The sequence below is a fragment of the Poecilia reticulata genome, linkage group LG20 (assembly GCF_000633615.1).
Source record: "Poecilia reticulata strain Guanapo linkage group LG20, Guppy_female_1.0+MT, whole genome shotgun sequence".
NCBI lineage: Eukaryota > Metazoa > Chordata > Actinopteri > Cyprinodontiformes > Poeciliidae > Poecilia > Poecilia reticulata.
In genome coordinates, this window is record NC_024350.1 from 26101148 (window position 1) to 26118324 (window position 17177).

General features: G+C 42.0%; 2 protein-coding genes across 3 annotated transcripts; one reads left to right on the forward strand and one right to left on the reverse strand.

The window, feature by feature from the left end:
* The first annotated feature begins 462 nt into the window (after positions 1-462).
* LOC103456988 (eukaryotic translation initiation factor 1A, X-chromosomal) lies at positions 463-6239 on the forward strand. The gene is made up of 7 exons (XM_008396886.2): positions 463-633; positions 3028-3111; positions 4033-4136; positions 4234-4284; positions 5074-5155; positions 5324-5415; positions 5566-6239. Exons 1-7 carry the CDS (start codon positions 618-620, stop codon positions 5569-5571), a joined length of 435 nt encoding a protein of 144 aa, XP_008395108.1. The 5' UTR covers positions 463-617; the 3' UTR covers positions 5572-6239.
* Positions 6240-6769: 530 nt separating this feature from the next.
* zgc:112982 (BCLAF1 and THRAP3 family member 3) lies at positions 6770-16692 on the reverse strand. Of its 2 annotated transcripts, XM_008396885.2 has the most exons (11): positions 16441-16692; positions 15856-15899; positions 14846-15424; positions 13945-14607; positions 9457-9626; positions 8401-8521; positions 7731-7809; positions 7536-7663; positions 7393-7471; positions 7221-7320; positions 6770-7011 (listed from the first exon to the last, which is right to left on the reverse strand). In XM_008396885.2, the coding sequence occupies exons 2-11, from the start codon at positions 15888-15890 to the stop codon at positions 6998-7000; spliced, it is 1968 nt and encodes a 655-aa protein (XP_008395107.1). In that variant the 5' UTR covers positions 15891-15899; positions 16441-16692; the 3' UTR covers positions 6770-6997. The 2 variants fall into 2 exon arrangements, with proteins under 2 accessions (XP_008395107.1, XP_008395106.1); XM_008396884.2 differs by lacking the exon at positions 16441-16692 and having other exon boundaries at positions 15856-15929.
* Between the last annotated feature and the right edge of the window lie 485 nt (positions 16693-17177).

The window sequence follows — 17177 nt, forward strand, 5'->3', positions numbered from 1 at the left end:
CAGTTGGAATCGAAAAAAAATAAGATTCTCAAAAATTCAGTATGTCAGAAGATAACCTTTTTTATACACAAGTTACATAGTGTCTTGAAACAATTTTTCATAAAATATTGACTTATCTTTGTATTCAACATATTTGTTATTCCAAATTAACGTTTTCCTGAGGAAAATTATTGTAAATCAGACACTAGTATAATAAAGCTTTTATGTGAAAATTAAAGAGCTGGATAGAAACTTTGTTGACACCAAAATCTCTTAAAAAGAAATTCAATTACATCTTTAAAAATAAAGTTTGGATTTAAATACGGGAATCTATGTTTGTCCCGGGTTAACTCCTTGATTCTTTCTCCTGTTCTGATAAATCTGCCATTCCCAAGATGGCGGCCTGGCTCTCGTATTTACCCTGTTAAACTAAGCTGCGTCACGGTTTTCAATAAAGCGCTGCAGTTTTGAACGCGCTGTCCTGCGCTTGCGCACACAGTCACTGAGCCTCAACGCTAAGCAAGTAGCTTCTGGCTCCGTTCAGTTCGGTTTAAATCTGATCCTGTCTGACGTTTGTAAACATCCACCAGCCGCCAGTTGTACCGAGGAGGGTTGAAGCGAACCTGGTGTAAAGGAATATGCCCAAAAATAAAGGTAAGGGGCCGAAAATGGAGGCATTTACTGCTCTGCGGTAGTTTAGCTCGCCGTGTGGAAAACGTGACCCGGGCCGGCTAACTCCGTTAGCAGCAGCTATCGGTGAGCGCTACTGATCATCCACAGGGATTCTTGCTTAAAATAAACTCTGAATATTCACATTAATTAAGTTTGTTTAAGTCTTTTGATGCTGTTTGACATTTAGAGACGGTTAGCTCGTAGCTAGCTAGCTGACACAGCTAATCTCCACCCCGGTCTGGCCTTCTGACCACTAATTTATCTAAATGTACCTAATAACACACGTCTGCTTCAACATGTATAGTTAAAATAATGTAAAGATTTTATTTGAGCTTCCAATTGAGTTTTATACGAGCTAATCAGCTGGAGTGAATCATTATCTGCTGATTAGCGTTACAGAAGCAAATTTAAGGTCCAACTTCTGTGATTTTTAATAAGTTTAAACGGCAAAACTCCCATTAAACTTTAACTGTTATGTTTAAACAACCAGGAATGGCCAAATGTTTTTACTTCTGGTAGAGTCAAAGTTTACCTTTTAAAGTTGGTTTTTTTTTAGAAAACATGTTTATTGTAGTTAATTTTTAAATTCAATTAAATTATTGATCCGAAAAGTAAATTAAATGTTGTAACTCATGTTAACTGAGGTTCAAAGAGTTGTTATAGCAGTCTGCTGTAGCAGTCTGTAGTACAGCGGCTCTGGTTAAGCCTCTGACTGAAGATGCTGTCAGAAGCAGTCCCATGAAGCTCAGAGAAAATGTTCTGTTTTCTCATCAGTTTTAATTATAAAGAGCTTTAGGTCGTATATTTTAGTTGGTTAAATGTTAAAATGTTTTCTTCTAAAATAATGGACAAGTTTAAAAGATGACAGTCTGACACGGTTAAAAGTATTCACCCAAATTCTGTTTATAATAATCAGGATCATTCTGAAAAGCAAAACAAAAAATAAACTGTATGGAAATACGTTTGTACGTTTGCAGACTTTATTTCTTACTTTAAATGTAAAAGTGGAATTAAGATTTAAACAGCATCCTGTTATCATTGTCACATAACCTGGTTTTAATTTGACCATTTTACTGTTAATCCACAGATGAATAAATATTCACTCATTTGACAGTAATAAGGCAAATTTAGCTGCTTTTTGGCCCTCTGGGCCCTCCATAGGTTAGAGGTTTAACTCAAAGCACCTGTTTTTATTTTTACACATCAGAGTAGGATTGGTTTCCTGTGTGAATTTGTTTCCACAATCAATATCTGATTGTGGGTATTGATTGTCCTGACCTTTCTAAAGGTGAAAGGTCAGGAGAGAGTCGGACTTTCTGGACTCCTTGTCTGAAGAAGTTTATTAAATCCCATAATAAACAGACATGAATAACTCAGAGCGTAACAAACAGGTTTCATCATGTTTCCTGCAGGTTGTCATTTGCTTTAATCCCAGTTTAATCCCAGTTTAATCCCAGTTCAGCTTCATTTAATATGTGAAGCATAAAGAAACTAAAATAACTCGCAGGCCAAATGAAACAACTAAATACTGACTTTGTTTAACCCACTGCACAATAAGTTAAGTTGTGATACTTTAATTAAATGAGTAAATTTGTCTTTTTGTGTGTTGGAAACGGATGTAAATTAGATCCAAGCCTTAAAATAAATCAACAGATTTGCTTCAGTAAAACAAAGGTGTGAATTTTTAAAGACTGACTGAAAATAATAAAACATTTTTGGTCAATTCTGAGCAACAAAAACACGATTTAGTTAACTTTTATTAAAACAATATACACCAAGCTTACTAACATGTATTATGTTGAATTTGAGTCGTGGGCCACACAAAGTCAGTCCAGGGGCCACAAATGGCCCCCGGGCCACATGTTGCTTTACCTATAACCTCAGAAAACAAACTAACTAAATTAACTTGTTCAGAGACTTGACCTGAATTCAAGATAGAAATATATAGAAGATGTAAAACAAGATGGCCGCCATGACGTCACTCCAAAAAAAAATCCAGATTTTCCAGAAATGAAATCTTAAATCTTGGAATCTAGAGTTAAAAAAAGTATAAAAAATGTTAACCCCAAATGATTTGGGTTTATATAAAATGTTTTCCATCCAGTCATGTTTTGGTTTCTGTAAACTTTGTCAAAACTTTACAGAAATAATCAGCTGCAGAGAAGATTAGAGACAAGATCATCTATAAAAACTTTTATCTTATTGATATTAAATTAAAAGCATGAGTCAAAGAATGTGTTGCTTTGTGGTGCATTTACAGACTGAATAAATGTGGGATTTTTCAGTTTTGCTGCATTTTAATGAATAGAAATGAGTTTTGATGTTCCAGTTTTGGTTCAGGTTTACAGTGTTGATGGTTTCCTGCTCTGCCTGCAGGTAAAGGAGGAAAGAACCGGCGACGTGGAAAGAACGAGAATGAGTCTGAGAAGAGAGAGCTGGTGTTCAAGGAGGACGGCCAGGGTGAGTTCTGCTGACCCAGTCGGCCAGAACCGCACCCAGACAGATCTTTAACGATTGATCGTGATTTACCACGGTTAACTGTTCCAGTCCTGTTTTTTGTCATTTTTTGCCTGTGAATGCGTTGCACATCAATAAAGTAGGAGGAAAAATAGAAAAAGTTACAATCTGAAGACGGGAAAACGTGAATACAGTGCCGCTTTTTGATTTGGGCAGTTGCCCAGGGTGATATCAGAAAGGGGCGAGGCACCCAAGAACTAGAAAATAAAATATTACTGGGAGACGTTTACTACATCCATTTAAACATAAAATGAATACATTTTATTGGATAATGTCTCAAAATTATTGCACTAGATAATATTTTTGTTTTAAGATCATTTTCAGAGGATATAAATATGGCTGAAAACCTTATCACAATATAATCGTTTCATATCAGAATCAATAGTGATTGATCAGTTTGTTTTGTCTGACTGGGTTCATCTTTGCCGTTTTATCCAGTTTTTATTTCACTTTGGTTTTTATTCTTAAGCCGTTATGAAGCAAAACTTTAAACTGCAGAAGTTACTTAGCAGGTCGTTGCTAGGCAACCAGAGTGGGGGGAACCTCTGCTTGCCACCCAGCAGGTCGTTGCTAGGCAACCAGAGTGGGGGGAACCTCTGTTTGCCACCCAGCAGGTCGTTGCTAGGCAACCAGAGTGGGGGGAANGTGGGGGGAACCTCTGTTTGCCACCCAGCAGGTCGTTGCTAGGCAACCAGAGTGGGGGGAACCTCTGTTTGCCACCCAACAGGTCGTTGGGCGACGGGCCGCTGGGCGACGGAACGCTGGGCGAGGGGCCGCTGGCGTTAGCAAAACGGAGCCGTTTCCTGTTTCCTGTAGTTTTAACGGGTTTGAAACATCCCATGACGCGGCGCTCGTCTCTTCCAGAATACGCTCAGGTGATCAAGATGCTGGGGAACGGCCGCCTGGAGGCCATGTGCTTCGACGGCACCAAGCGGCTCTGCCACATCAGAGGAAAGCTCCGGAAAAAGGTCGGAGAAACGCCGAGTCGGCACTGCGGCAGGCCGATTGTGTAGAGGTCACAGAGGTCGTGTGACCTCCTCTGACCTCTTTGTTTCCGTCCTCCAGGTCTGGATAAACACGTCTGACATCATCCTGGTGGGGCTGAGGGATTACCAGGTGAGCAACTGGGACCAGTTTGACTTGACTGACTGGTTTTCTCTCTGTTCACTGCAGCCTGGTCAATAATCAATAATCACTTTCAGTCATCAGTTTTATGGTTTTGATTATTTATTCTCTCCTTGGGTTTCCATAGTTTAGTGATGTCAGGGCGGCCATCTTGTTTTACAGCTTCTGTTTATTTTAACTGTTTAACTTTATGACAAATTACAAGACTGAGATTTAGTTTATATTTAAAATAAAAATAGTTTCACAACAGTCAGAATTATACCAGAATAAATGTTTAATATTAGGAGAATAAAGTAAATTTAAATGTGACAACTTTGACTTTAAAGTAAAACATTAAAATGTTGAGCATTTTGTTACGTTATAATTTGGTACAAGTTTTATAAATTAATAAGCAATTAATTTATTTAACACATTAGCATAAAATTATTATCAATAGCAGAACTTTTAAACTTTTGCACTTAAAAAATCAAGTTAAATCCTGATAATAGAAGCTTTTCTCCCCATTATAACAAGTTTTTTGTAATCTGAAGACGTTCTGGTAAAATTCCATCTTTATTCTGATTTTGTGACTCTTGTAATTAAACATCTTTAATAATCCGCCATTCAACTCTCAGGGGTGAAGAAAAAAATCACTTTTTGAAACTTTATTCTGTCATTTGTAACTTCTTTAGGAAATAAAACAATTAGAATCATATCTGGTATAAAAAACATGAGATTCTATGTTCCTGTGATCTTACCGGATCAGAACCGTTTAACATCTCTGTGATTTTCTTTCTTTAGGACAACAAAGCCGACGTGATCCTGAAGTACAACGCCGACGAGGCTCGGAGTTTGAAGGCTTATGGAGAACTTCCAGAACACGGTGAGTTTAAAGTGGGTCGTCAGTGGAACCGGTTCTGTAAAAGAGCCGGCCGGTCCTCAGTGGTCCATTGGGTTAGAAAGATGCTGGAGTAGGGGATAATTCCCTCTGGGTCCAACTTGGACCAGAGGGAAATGACTGTAAAATATTCTGACCTTTTCTCCCTCACAGCTAAAATCAACGAGACGGACACCTTCGGACCCGGAGACGACGACGAGATCCAGTTCGACGACATCGGTGACGATGATGAAGATATCGATGATGTAAGCTCAACGTCGCTTTTCTCAGTTTAATTTTAAGAAGTGAGGGAGCAGAAGGTGGTTTATTGTTCTGCTGCAGTTGAACGGGTTGCTGCAGCGGTGATGGTGATGATGATGATGATGATGATGATCCGTTTCTCCGTCATGTTGCAGATCTAAAATGCTGCGGCTGAAGGAGGAAGGCAGGATTTTACTACCGAAGCTCCGATTGGGATGTTTTGAGCCGATTCTGCAAATAATCACCATTTTTTTATTATTATTAATATTAAAGATGAGCCTGTGACAGTCCAAACCCGGTTTATTAATGTTCTGCATGGTTACTCCATCGGTCGTTTTGGTTCTGGATGAAGGTGAGACCTGCGGCGGGACGTTTCCAGTTTCCTTCTCTAAACTGTTTTGTTGACATTCTCTCTCCAAACACACCATCTTTTTTTTATTATTATTAAAAAAAGAAAATGTATTTATGATTAATTTCACAACATGTGGGATTTAGAAACTGAACCGAATGTGTCGGTTTGCTGATAAAGTGCTGAGTCGGCGGAACCGGACGGGTTCTGGACTGAACCATGAAGGTGATCCCTCCTTAGTCTGTCGTTTCCTTTGTTTCCTGTCCCAAACTCGTCGGCTCGCTCTGCGGTGAAACCAGAGGTTCCCAGTGTTCCCAGTCCACTCAGAGCTCATCTTTCACACACCTCAGATTATATGTGAGCTTAAAGCAGATTAATTTTATTTCCTGTCTGCGCTTTGGGAGCCTCTGCTGTCCCACATGGATGCAGATGTGCGATGATGTTTTGTCGGGTTTCCAATAAAGATCTTAACTCCTCTCACCTGGTGTGGCGGTTTCTCACTTCCTGATGGTGGCGCCACTGAGCTCAGAGGGAGCAGATAATATGGGAATTCAATCAATTTCTTTTAATTGCATTTTAAATGCTTTTATAATCCATAAATTACAAAGTGTCAGATTTTCAGATAAACCAGCTGAACATTATTTTAGAAGAGTGTAAATGGAAGAAATTTTTGAGACGGTAAAGTGAAAAGTTGTATAGAAGAACAGAAGGGAGAATGTAAAAACGCAACTAGTCGTAATAAAGCAGAGGAAAGTCGTAACACCAGAAAAACAGAATAAAGTTAGAAACACGAATAAAACCAATAATAACCGGTAAGAGTTGCAATAAGAAAATGAAGCCATGAAAACTAAAGTTTACAAGAATAAAGTAACAAAATGAGAACTTTTAAGTTTTACAAACCAGGAAATCTTAGCATCCAGAATAATCAGACAATCTGGTTTGTTTTGATCCAGTATAATCTGTTCAGATTATAAATCCTGATTTCAATGAAGACAAAATAAAAACAAGAATCCAAGATTTGTGATGTCTATTTTATTAAAAATAAGTTTCTAGAGATGGTGGGGAAGATTTAGACCTCAAAACAAAAACAAACAGAAAAAAAGGAGAAGATGGAACTAGAGGAGCTACAACATGAACAGCCGTCCGCAGTTCAGTTAGATGCTGATGGAAACAGGAAGTACTTCCTCTGACTTCCTGCTGACCTCCATGGTTACACGGAGCCGCTCTTCAGAACCTGATCACCAGTTTGGACCTGAAAACAAGAACCAGTTAAAATGTTTCCAGGCTGCATCAGATCAAACACACCAATAATTCATCACTTTTTTAAATTGAATTAATCGATTAATCACCGTTACATCGGCCCAGTTCTATTTACTGGACTGATGAGTTAAAAACATCGTCCGATACCGATACGTTAACGGCGATAAATCGTGTTTAAAGGTGACCAGAAGCTGAGCTTACCTGCCGGGTTGCTGTGCAGGTTCTGTCTCTGGTTTCCAAACTGATGATTTCTGCGCTGCGTTGCCATGTTGGGTCGCTGAAACGTTCCCCTCTGGGATCCCTGCAGCACAACACAACCATGTTGGCGGTTTCTACTTCCTGTGAGCAGCGGCTGACTTCCTGTGCGCCTCACCATGCCGCCGTCTCTCCTGCGGTTCTGCTCTGCGGGCCAGAACCCGTCCGGGTCCATCGGCGGCGTCAGGTCCGGCTCGCTGAAACAAACAAGCGTTAGCCGCGTGTTTTCATCCTGGTAACAGTTTCCCAGTATGAACTGACCACTGGGAACGCTGGGAGAAGCTGCTGCCGGCGATGGTGACCTTCACCGCCTCCAGCTTCTCCTGCCGCCGCCGCTCCAGGTCGTGCCGGAGGTCGCCTGGACCTCGCTGCGGCTGCTTGTTCGCTTCCTGTCAGTGGACGACCCGTGTGTTAGAGACCAGTAACCGTCACCAGTTTCACCAGCTTCATCCCCACCTGCATGGATCCCAGCCTGAAGAAGAGCGGCTCGTCATCCTCATCATCCAGAACAGAGTCCATGTTCAGACTGAAGCCTCTGGAACCAGAACAGAACGTTACGCCGTCGCATCAGCAGCCAGGACAGGTCTGAACTGGAAGTGATCTGCCGCCATCTTGGTAGGCAAACGCACACAGAATAGCTGAACCGCACATCTTACAGACCGAAAACAAATACTGACGCTAATGACCAATGAGGAAGAGAAATATATATCAGCAAAATGGCTGCCGTTGGGATCGACCCAGGAAACAGATAACAGATAATCCTCTGATCTCCTCCGATGACATGAAGAATACTGACAACATGGAGGAGCTTCACAGCCTGAAATCACATAAATGCTCAAACGGATTTGTAAACGACTTATGTCTTATCTAGCAGATAAAAGCTACATTAGCTTAGCTAATTTTGCTAACTCACAGTAAGTACTGCACTGATATTTCTCTTAGTACTACACAGAGGTGGGTAGAGTACTCATGTAGCTGTAATGAACTTATTCTGATTATAAGTTAGATAGGAATGAGGCATGAGCTAGTTCTAATCTTCTGGGTTGTTTATTGTTGTCGTGGCAACTGCCTACCAAGATGGCTGTCAGTTACAAAGTTACATGAGAGCGAGGTCACGTGACCCGACCTGTTGGAGCTGAACCTCTGGTGCAGCGTCAGCTCCTCCAGCTCGTCTTCAGCGTAGCCTCCTTTCTGAGGCGCAGAGAAGCGCTCGGTGAGGGTGACCCCATCACCCCGGAAGTACTGCTCTGTGGAGACAGGAAGTGACACGGTAGACTCAGAACAACATGGACTTCATTGTTTACAAGGCTGGGTATCACTAAAAACACAATTTAATTTGATTTGATGAAAGTGTAACTCCGCCTCACCAAAATAAAAAAAAACTCCTGCAAAGTGGGCGGAGCCAATAGACTAAGGGGCGTGGCCAAAAGTTGGGTTTCATCAAGTCAACTTTAAAACTTTTAAGGACCATTATGAATGGAAATTAAATGAGACTCAAGGAATCATGATTAAACAATTCAAAATTAGTTGATACAAAACATGATCAATACATTTTTTCAACAAAATCATTCTTAGATGAGATTTCAGTCTAATTTGAGAATCAGCAGCTTATTTAAATCCACATCAGCTGCTGCTGGCCACGTCCCCAACTCCACATCTACACTCATGCGTGAAAATGGCTCCAAACAGATATGCAATTTTTAAATTGAAAAACTAAATTGGAACCAACAAGAACGCAGCAAGTGGCTGCTGCGTTCTTGTTTTTGGCTGCTGTTGACTTTTTGTTTCAAGTCCACAAAAAACATCTTTTCCAGCAGCCATTGTACAGTGCATACAGCAGTAAAACCAGCTGACCAAACAGGTTTCATTTCCACTTGGGTTGCTAGGTAACCCAACTTGGCAATAGTTGCTAGGTAACAGCGCAGTGCGTACAGATTTGTGACGTTACTTTCCAGAAATTGTCGAATTGGCTCACTTTCCAGACGCCATAAAACATCAACTTATTTCCCAAAACCAGTTTGGCGTTTTGTTTTTTGGTCTGTTTTTAGAAGCAGTAGAAACCAAAACAGACGTACAAAAAGGCGCAAAATGTGAATTTTCCTTAATAACTTTCATGGAAAAACTACTTTTCCCCTAAATATTCAGGTTATCTGGTCCTATAAAGTACTTAATGCACATTAACCTTTGACAAAGTGCACCAGCGTGATGATCTCCTGTGCAAAAGTCCCGGTGTGCGTGGCGTTTTCCCGGTACGTCCCCGAGTGCTCCAGCAGGGGCAGGAAGTCGAGGCGCTGGCGGCCCACGTTGACCAGGTCCAGAGACAGCTGCCGGTCTGAGGAGTAGCAGAGCGCGCTGCCGGACGAGACCCAGCCGTCAGCAGAGCAGTGAGCCGCTGCTTTCTACACTCATTTAGAGTCAAACTACTGTCGGCCTTAAAGGAGCAGTACCAAGAGATTTCCAGGCACTTCAGTTGTTATAAAAATACATATCAAACATAACTTAAAAGAAATCTGACTTATATGTTATGCCTTTAAATTGGGCCTGTCTCTTTAGAAACTCCTGCTTTCTGAAGCTCCGCCTCCAGGAAGTCGTCGTCCTCCATTAACCCTTTAACGGTTTTAGCAGCATTGCTCTGAAAAGAAGCTCTTACATGATCTCAGCAGATGTTTGCTAATTGCTGCTGGCTAGTCTGAAGGAGCTGCATCTTGAAGGTGGAGCTAGGTCCACCCAGGTGTTTTGCAGCTGAATGGTTGCCATGGCGATTAAATGATTTCTCAAACATGCATGAAGGAATCAAAACACTCCATGTTTGTTTTTGAAAAACATTTCAGCAGGATGTAAAGATTAAAAAGGTTGATTTACCGTATTTTCCGCACTATAAAACCTTCAGTTTTCTCAAAAGCCGACAGACCGCCTTATATATGGACCAATAATGAGCCACAACTGGTCTAGCAACTACGGTAAGCAGCCGCCGACTTCATTTCCCCCCCATAGAAGAAGCGTGTGGTGCATGCTGGGATAGTTGTCAGAACGCTGGTTTGTTAATAAAGGTTGACTGACCTATCTACCTACCGACCGTCTAGAATCAGGTCATCTGCAGGTCATTTAGCGCCACGTTCTCCACCAACTTGCTCTGCGCGAACAGAGAAGGGTGACCATCGTCCGGCCACGCCCCGGCCCAGGAAGGCTCTCCTCGCCAACCAGAGTTGGACTGTTTTGTTGACATTCACTTTAGTGCAGCTCCATCTAGTGGATGCATAACGTAACTCCAGCCTCTCCTGCAGCATCTATTCTATGAACCTTATATATGAAAAAAGTTTTAAAATAGGCCATTCATTGAAGGTGCGCCTTATAGTGCGGAAAATACGGTAATACCGCCAATCTAAAATTCATCTAAAAAGACGTTTCAACGTCTAAAATGTCTCTGAAAGACCAAAAAGTTAACTTTCCTCTACACCTAAATGCTGATTATGATAAATATTGAGCTGTAAACGGAGCAGAAAGACTTTTACCTTACCCAATAACTCACCTTTCCTCTCATGACATCCACATGTAACTTTAGCTTTCATGAGTCAAACGGGGCAGTGAGGCTCGGCTGCTTGTTTAACAGGTTAGCTAAGTTAGCATAGAGGGGCTCTAAGCACAGGTACGGCTACCAGGTGAGTTCAGGTCTGGGTGAAAGTTCACACTTCTTTTAGTATCTCATATCGGCGTTCTGGTCCAGATTAACAGCTTTCCAGCCAGAATGAAGCATCCCAGAGGAGGATCAGGCTGCTTCTTCATCATCTTCCTCTTCCTCCATGTGGAGGTTCTTCTCCAGCTTCTGGATCGTCTCTCGGGTCCAGATTGCTTCCTCATCATGGTGGATCCATTTCTACCTCAGAAAGCTTCAGTTTGAAACACATCAGCAACTTGTTTTGTCTTTAAGCTCCTTCGTTTCACTCGTTTCTGCAGAAATGTTGAGTTTTATGATGGAGAACTTCCAGATTTTTCCCTGAATTTGTTCTGGCAGGCGTGATTCTCACTGATTGGTGTTTCTTTATGGATGATGGGACGATTTCTCAACACTTGATTAGCAGGCTAGTCATCAGATACACAATAATTATCCATCCTTTGTTTTATTGTCTTGATTGAAGCTCTTTTTCCTTGAGGTCCTGATTCTTCAGTATCAGCAGTGGCAGAAATCTCTCGAGTCGTCAACTGAAATCTCCTGATTTCAACCCAACTTTCTCCTCCAGAGAAACCAGAACTGATTATTTTCTGCTTCATCATTTGGGTTTGGATCGTCGTTATTTTCCTGATCCCAGAGGATGAGGCGGACATCGTCCAGTAAAAGTCTGTTTGGGTCTCCAGGTATTATCCTTTTGGAAGGCTGCGTTGACTGTGATTGGTCAGATGATTGGTGAAGATGGCTCTTTAAGTCCAAAGACGTGAATCTTAAATATCTATCCTGAATTGTTTATCTCAAGTTAAAAGTTGCATTGCATCTTCATGGAAGAAACAAACATTATGTAGAATTTCACAATTGAGAAAATCGTCTGTTTTAATAAGAAGCAGCTTGATGAATTGTTGGTAATCTGGGCCGTCTTTTACACTTGGTCCAAAATTATCTCCAACTCAACGAAGAGGACGTGTCAAAAGTCATTTAGAGAAAATCTCTGTTCTTTATGTTCTTTGGTCTGATCTTTTCTTTTTCCTCCGTGGTGTATTTTGTCTGCGGTTATTTTCATGTATAACTGGGAATTTCTTTTGCTCTTGTTAAAATCAATAGAGATGCTTAAGTAAAAAAAATAAATCCATCAGTCTGGATCGTTTATGATTCGTTGTCCAAGTGCATCAGAGTGAAGGAAGAACGATCGGCCATGTTCAGGAGTTTTATTATTCCAGGTCCTCACTTTGAGAAAACGTTGTTAAAAATGGATCAGGCAGAACGTCTGGGATCTGCTTCTGTCCCGTTTGGATGTTAAAACGTTAAAAATGAAGCTTCTCGCCTTTGATGACTGGTTCCCATTTGATTTCCACATTTTTCTTCTTGCAATCGTCAAACTTCAGGTTTCTTCTCACTAGCTTGTCAGTCAATGTGACCTTTAAAAGCCTGAATCCCAGAACTTCCTGCCAGGACAGATGTGAGCAGCAACCAATCAGGTTCCTTCGTTCCTCCTGCAGCTTTGCTGAGTATCAAAGCAGAAGACATGTGTCCAGTTCCAGCTTCCAGAAGGAGAAGATCTCCAGGTTTCTTTGCAACAGAACCAAGTTTCTGTTTCCGGATCTCCAATCTGAAAATCATGAGACCATTTTATGGTCAGTGAGGGTTGAATCCTGGTTTATGGATGAACTGAAGCTCCGCAGGAATCATCTGCTTCCCTCTTATAGGGGAGAAATAAACATTTTCTCAGCCAGACTTGGTCACCGGTTTCTCGATCATTGGCTGTATGATTTTTATAACTTTTTATCCTTGTGTTTTTATGATGTAAAGCACTTTGTAGCTAAAACGCGTTATGGAAATAAACTTGATTGATTGAGTGACATCAACTTTGAAGTGAAGCTTTCCGCCGTGTTGGCATCCATCAGAGCAGAACGAATCGTCTGGAGGATTCTTTCCATCATGTCACTCCTCGTGTCTCACCAGTAGGATTTAATCCAGATTAAAAACGACGTGAAACAGCAAAGTATGAGATAAAATCCAGCAGGAAGTCTCAGGTTAGCTGAGTGAACAGTTTGAATCGGACATGATTCTTGTAAAAAGAACAAAGTCTCGTCCACATCGACTTGATCGCTTTCCTTAAACATTCATGAGTTCTTGAGGCTTTGAGCTTCATCTGGTTTTATGGCAGGAAAAGTTTTATATTTCTCTCCTTTTTGTTAAAACTTGAAGCTTTCCAACATTATTCCTCATGAATCCCGTTGGGACCAGAGGGATGAATTGGGGCTTTAAGGTAGAGAACGAGACATCATGGCGCTATGGTCGGACTCTGCCATGACGACGTTGCCATGACAACATCTGGGATTAATCCAGATGAACTCACCGTTCCTCACTTCCAAATGAAAAAAAAACATAAGACGTGTTCAATTCCGTGTGCTTCCTCTTCGTCCTCCATCTTGTTATGAGAGAAAAGGACAAGAAGGCAAAGATGCAGAGGAATAACTCAGGCAAGCTGCATTCGGCTTCTCTTGACCAATCCCTTCCTTTTCATCCTCCATCTTGTGCTTGTTTTTGAAAAAAGTACATGTGAACTTTCACCTCTCACCCTGGCTTGACCTGCATTCAGCTCCTTCTTGACCAATCTCTTCCTCTTTTGTCGTCCATCTTGTTTTGAGAGAATCAAGTCAAAGATCCACCCAGAGGAATAACTTGGGTGAGTTACGTTCAATTCCTTCTCGACTCCATCCACGGATGTTTGGATGTTCGTCCATCCATGTTTGTTTTGAGAAAAAGTAAGTGTGAACTTTCACCCCTCACCCCAGATTCAGCTCCATCTTGACCAAACCCTTCCTCTTCGTCGTCCATCTTGTATGTTTAAAGTCGAAGATGCACACAGAGGATTAACTCGGGTAATTTGCACTCAGCTCCATCTTGATCAATCGCTTCCTCTTTGTCCTCCATGTTGGGTTTGTTTATCAGAAAAAGTAAGTGTGAACTTTCACCCCTGACCCCAGGTTGACCTCTTACCTGCTCTTGTTAACGGGTCGACTCATGTCCACCTTGATGGTGAGCGTTTCCTCGGTTACAACTGCCACGCCATCGTTTTGCGGCTCGTTCCATCCCCTTTTGGCCGGTGGCGGCGGCGGCAGCGGCCGTTCGTTTGGGTCCAGGCTTTGGGAGCGGCTGCGTCTCCATGGCGACGGGGCATCTCGGTCCTCCCAGCCGGGTTCGCCGTCCCTGAAGGTGGGGTAGTCGTGCCTCTGCTCGGCCTGTGGGGGGTCCGCGTACCGCGGCTGGTGTCTGTGGAGTCCGGTCCGTCCTCTTGGACCGTGGTTGTACCGCCCTCGCCCCCTCCAACGCTGGTTTCCATGGTTACCGTATCTGTGAACCTCAGGGCTCCTCCTGCTCGGCTCCTGATAGCCGGGTTCCTGAGAGTCTTCGTGGAAATGTGGGCGGCGGGCGCCATCTTCCCTCCTGAAATGCTCCGGCGGACTCGGCGGCCGCTCAAAGCTAGCATCGTAATTGAACCGATTCGCATCGGCCTCCATGCCAAGGTCTCTGGCAAACTGCCCCGCGTCCCGGCGGGGAAAGCTGCCCCGACTGCGTCCTCTAAACCCACCTCTGGGTCTGTCCATAGAGTAACCGCGGCCCCCAAAGTCCTCCTCCTCATCCTCCTCTTCCTCCCTGAACCTGTGGTGGCATAAGAGGAGGTGACACGGTTCAGACATGGAGACACAGCGACAGGAAGATTCATGCATTACTGCTAACAGAAACGGGTTAAAAAGTAAATCATGCAATGACTCCTAACTCTGCTACTCATTAGTGAAGCTAACAGGATTTGAAACAGTGAGGAATCTCCAGTTATGGAGGGAAAGGTGAGAATCCTTTGCAATCTTGATTTTTCCAGATTTTGCTCCCACAGATTTACCCAGGGTGATCGGCGGCAGCGGCGTCCGTTTGTCGCCGTGGTCGTTTGAAATGCGGGTTCCTGTCGTAGTGTCTGTTCTGCTGCTGAGGGAACCGCCCTCCTTTCCCCGGGTCTGCCCTCATACCGGAGCTGAAGCCTCTGAACCCGCCCTGATCCCGGCCCGCCTCCTCCCTCCTCCAGCCCGGCCCTGCCTTCTTCTGCTGCTGGTCCGACCGCGGGTTGGGCGATAAGCCCGGCAGCAGCGGCGGCGGACCGTCCCTTCTGTCATCAAACCTCTGAAAGTCGTCAAACCGTTCATCCCGCGGGAAAAACCTGTGGTTCTCAAAACGCATGTCGTCGTGGTGAGGCAACGCCCCCCAGTGGTCGAACTCGTCATGGTCCGGGTGTCGCTGGTGCCTGAAGTGAGGCTCGTCTCGGTACGGAGATCTTCTCGGGTCGTCTCGGTACCGGTCCTCCCTGTAGGGGCCCCTATAGTCATCCGGACCCTCTCTGGGGTGGCGGCCCCTGTCCCGAGGATTCCCGTCCAGTTCTGCAATTACTTTCCGGGGATCAAAGTCCGGTTCCTCCCAGGGGAATCTCCTGAAACAAGAAGCAAACAAACGTCATCAAATGTGACAAAATAAGAAAAGTGGAATAAATGTTGCAGTTTTACAGGTTTTAAATGGAGTTAAGAACCTGAGTGCAGTTACCCCACCTACTGCAAATTCAACAAAACTGGTTTGTTTGTGCAATAAAAATAGGGGCAAACTAATTTACCAACACAAATTCCCTTAATTCCTTAAAAGACAGACAGGAACATTTTTACTGTACAAATGTAGCACAAACATTTCAGCCCAATTTTATTAGATTTGTGTAGATTTTAATTTAGATTTTGGGTAATGTGGAGAAACTTTCAGTAACATCTTCTAAGCAAAAGCAGCACAAACTAAAAATGTTGCTGCACAAATGTTCCACACCAGTTTCTTTAGATTTGAAGAAGTGGGGTAACTTGACTCGGGTGGATAAAATACCTGTAATGCGGAGATCTGGACCTCGGTCTGGACATGTTTTCTACCTGAAAGGGAAACATGCGATCTGATTTTATACTTCTACATTCAGACCTTCTAGTCGGCTCATGCAACTCTGGTATCCTAAAAACATTGGAAAAAGTTTATTTTAGAAAGTACTTATGTTTAAGTAATAATACAAGATTAATTTGTTTCTGTTGAAGGAAGAATATCATCCGTCATTAGCTGCGTTTCTACTGACCATATGTTTGTTTTTAAAATACATTTGTTTAATGGAAACACGCCAATTTCAAAATAAAAGGTTTTCACAATGCTCGTTGTTTAAAAATTTTATGTTGTATTGGGTTTTATTTAGTTAGCTTCAGCCTCTTTCCGCTAGTGAAAATCTAAACAGTCTCGTTTCATTTCACTAAAATATGAATAATTAAACAGGTTATTTATAACTAATGCCAGCTGGCGACAACAGTGAAAATACCCTGCGATACCAACAAACATGCGGCTCAACATGCTACCAGAGAATAATGTACACATTAAAATAAATAATCCTTGCTAGCCTTAGCCTCTTAGCTAGGCAGCAGCTGTTCTTACCTTTAAGCACGAGATCCGTAGAGCTACGGAGGCTAATGCTACGTGATACGCAGACAAACAAACGGAAAATAAAGCTATAACTGCCTATAAATTAAAAAGATACCCCATTGTTTAATAACACTTCGCATAACCTCACTAAATAGGTCGAGTATTCTGCTCAGCATTGCTTGGAAATGGCTGCACCGCCATCAACAACAAACCGTAGAGATGAGTTAGGCCGGACCGGCACGGCACTTCCGGCGAGGCGTTTTCGAAATAAAACAAAACCGTGTAAAATTATATATATATATATTTTGTGTGTGTTATTGTTCGAAAATTTATGAACCCATTTTTTCAGTGGGTGATGAATATATAACATATACTCTGAATTATTTCTGTTAACCATTATTTTATAAGAGTCGGTTGCTAAGTTTAAAACTATATCAGGATTCTTTTATCCAAAAAAGTAATAATTTTATTCCATTTTTAGCTCAGATTTGTTTTATTTTAAAATATAAAATAAACACAGTCTTTATAATAAGAATAAGAAAGGTTTGCATTACGTGTCAGTAAATAATTCTTAAAGTGTCCCTTATTTTAACAATTTTATTTTTGGTGATTAGTGAAAAACAATAAAACTTTTTTAGTAATTAAAATTGGAAATGTGAAACACTTTTTTTAATTTAATAAAATGGAATGTAAAATGTAGGAAACTTGAAATAAGTATCCAAAGTCATAAAAATGTAAAATTTTTCAGG

What these genes read in the sequence shown, in the direction of transcription:
- LOC103456988 (XM_008396886.2), top strand. An exon ending in TGGGGCTGAGGGATTACCAG is followed by an intron (nt 4,285 to 5,073) that starts GTGAGCAACTGG and finishes TTCTTTCTTTAG; the next exon opens with GACAACAAAGCCGACGTGAT. An exon ending in TGGAGAACTTCCAGAACACG is followed by an intron (nt 5,156 to 5,323) that starts GTGAGTTTAAAG and finishes TCTCCCTCACAG; the next exon opens with CTAAAATCAACGAGACGGAC.
- zgc:112982 (XM_008396884.2), bottom strand. Translation starts at nt 15,914, where the DNA reads ATGTTTCCCTTTCAGGTAGAAAACATGTCCAGACCGAGGTCCAGATCT. An exon ending in TCCAGATCTCCGCATTACAG is followed by an intron (nt 15,425 to 15,855) that starts GTATTTTATCCA and finishes TTCTTGTTTCAG; the next exon opens with GAGATTCCCCTGGGAGGAAC. An exon ending in TCAGGCTGGGATCCATGCAG is followed by an intron (nt 7,664 to 7,730) that starts GTGGGGATGAAG and finishes GTCCACTGACAG; the next exon opens with GAAGCGAACAAGCAGCCGCA.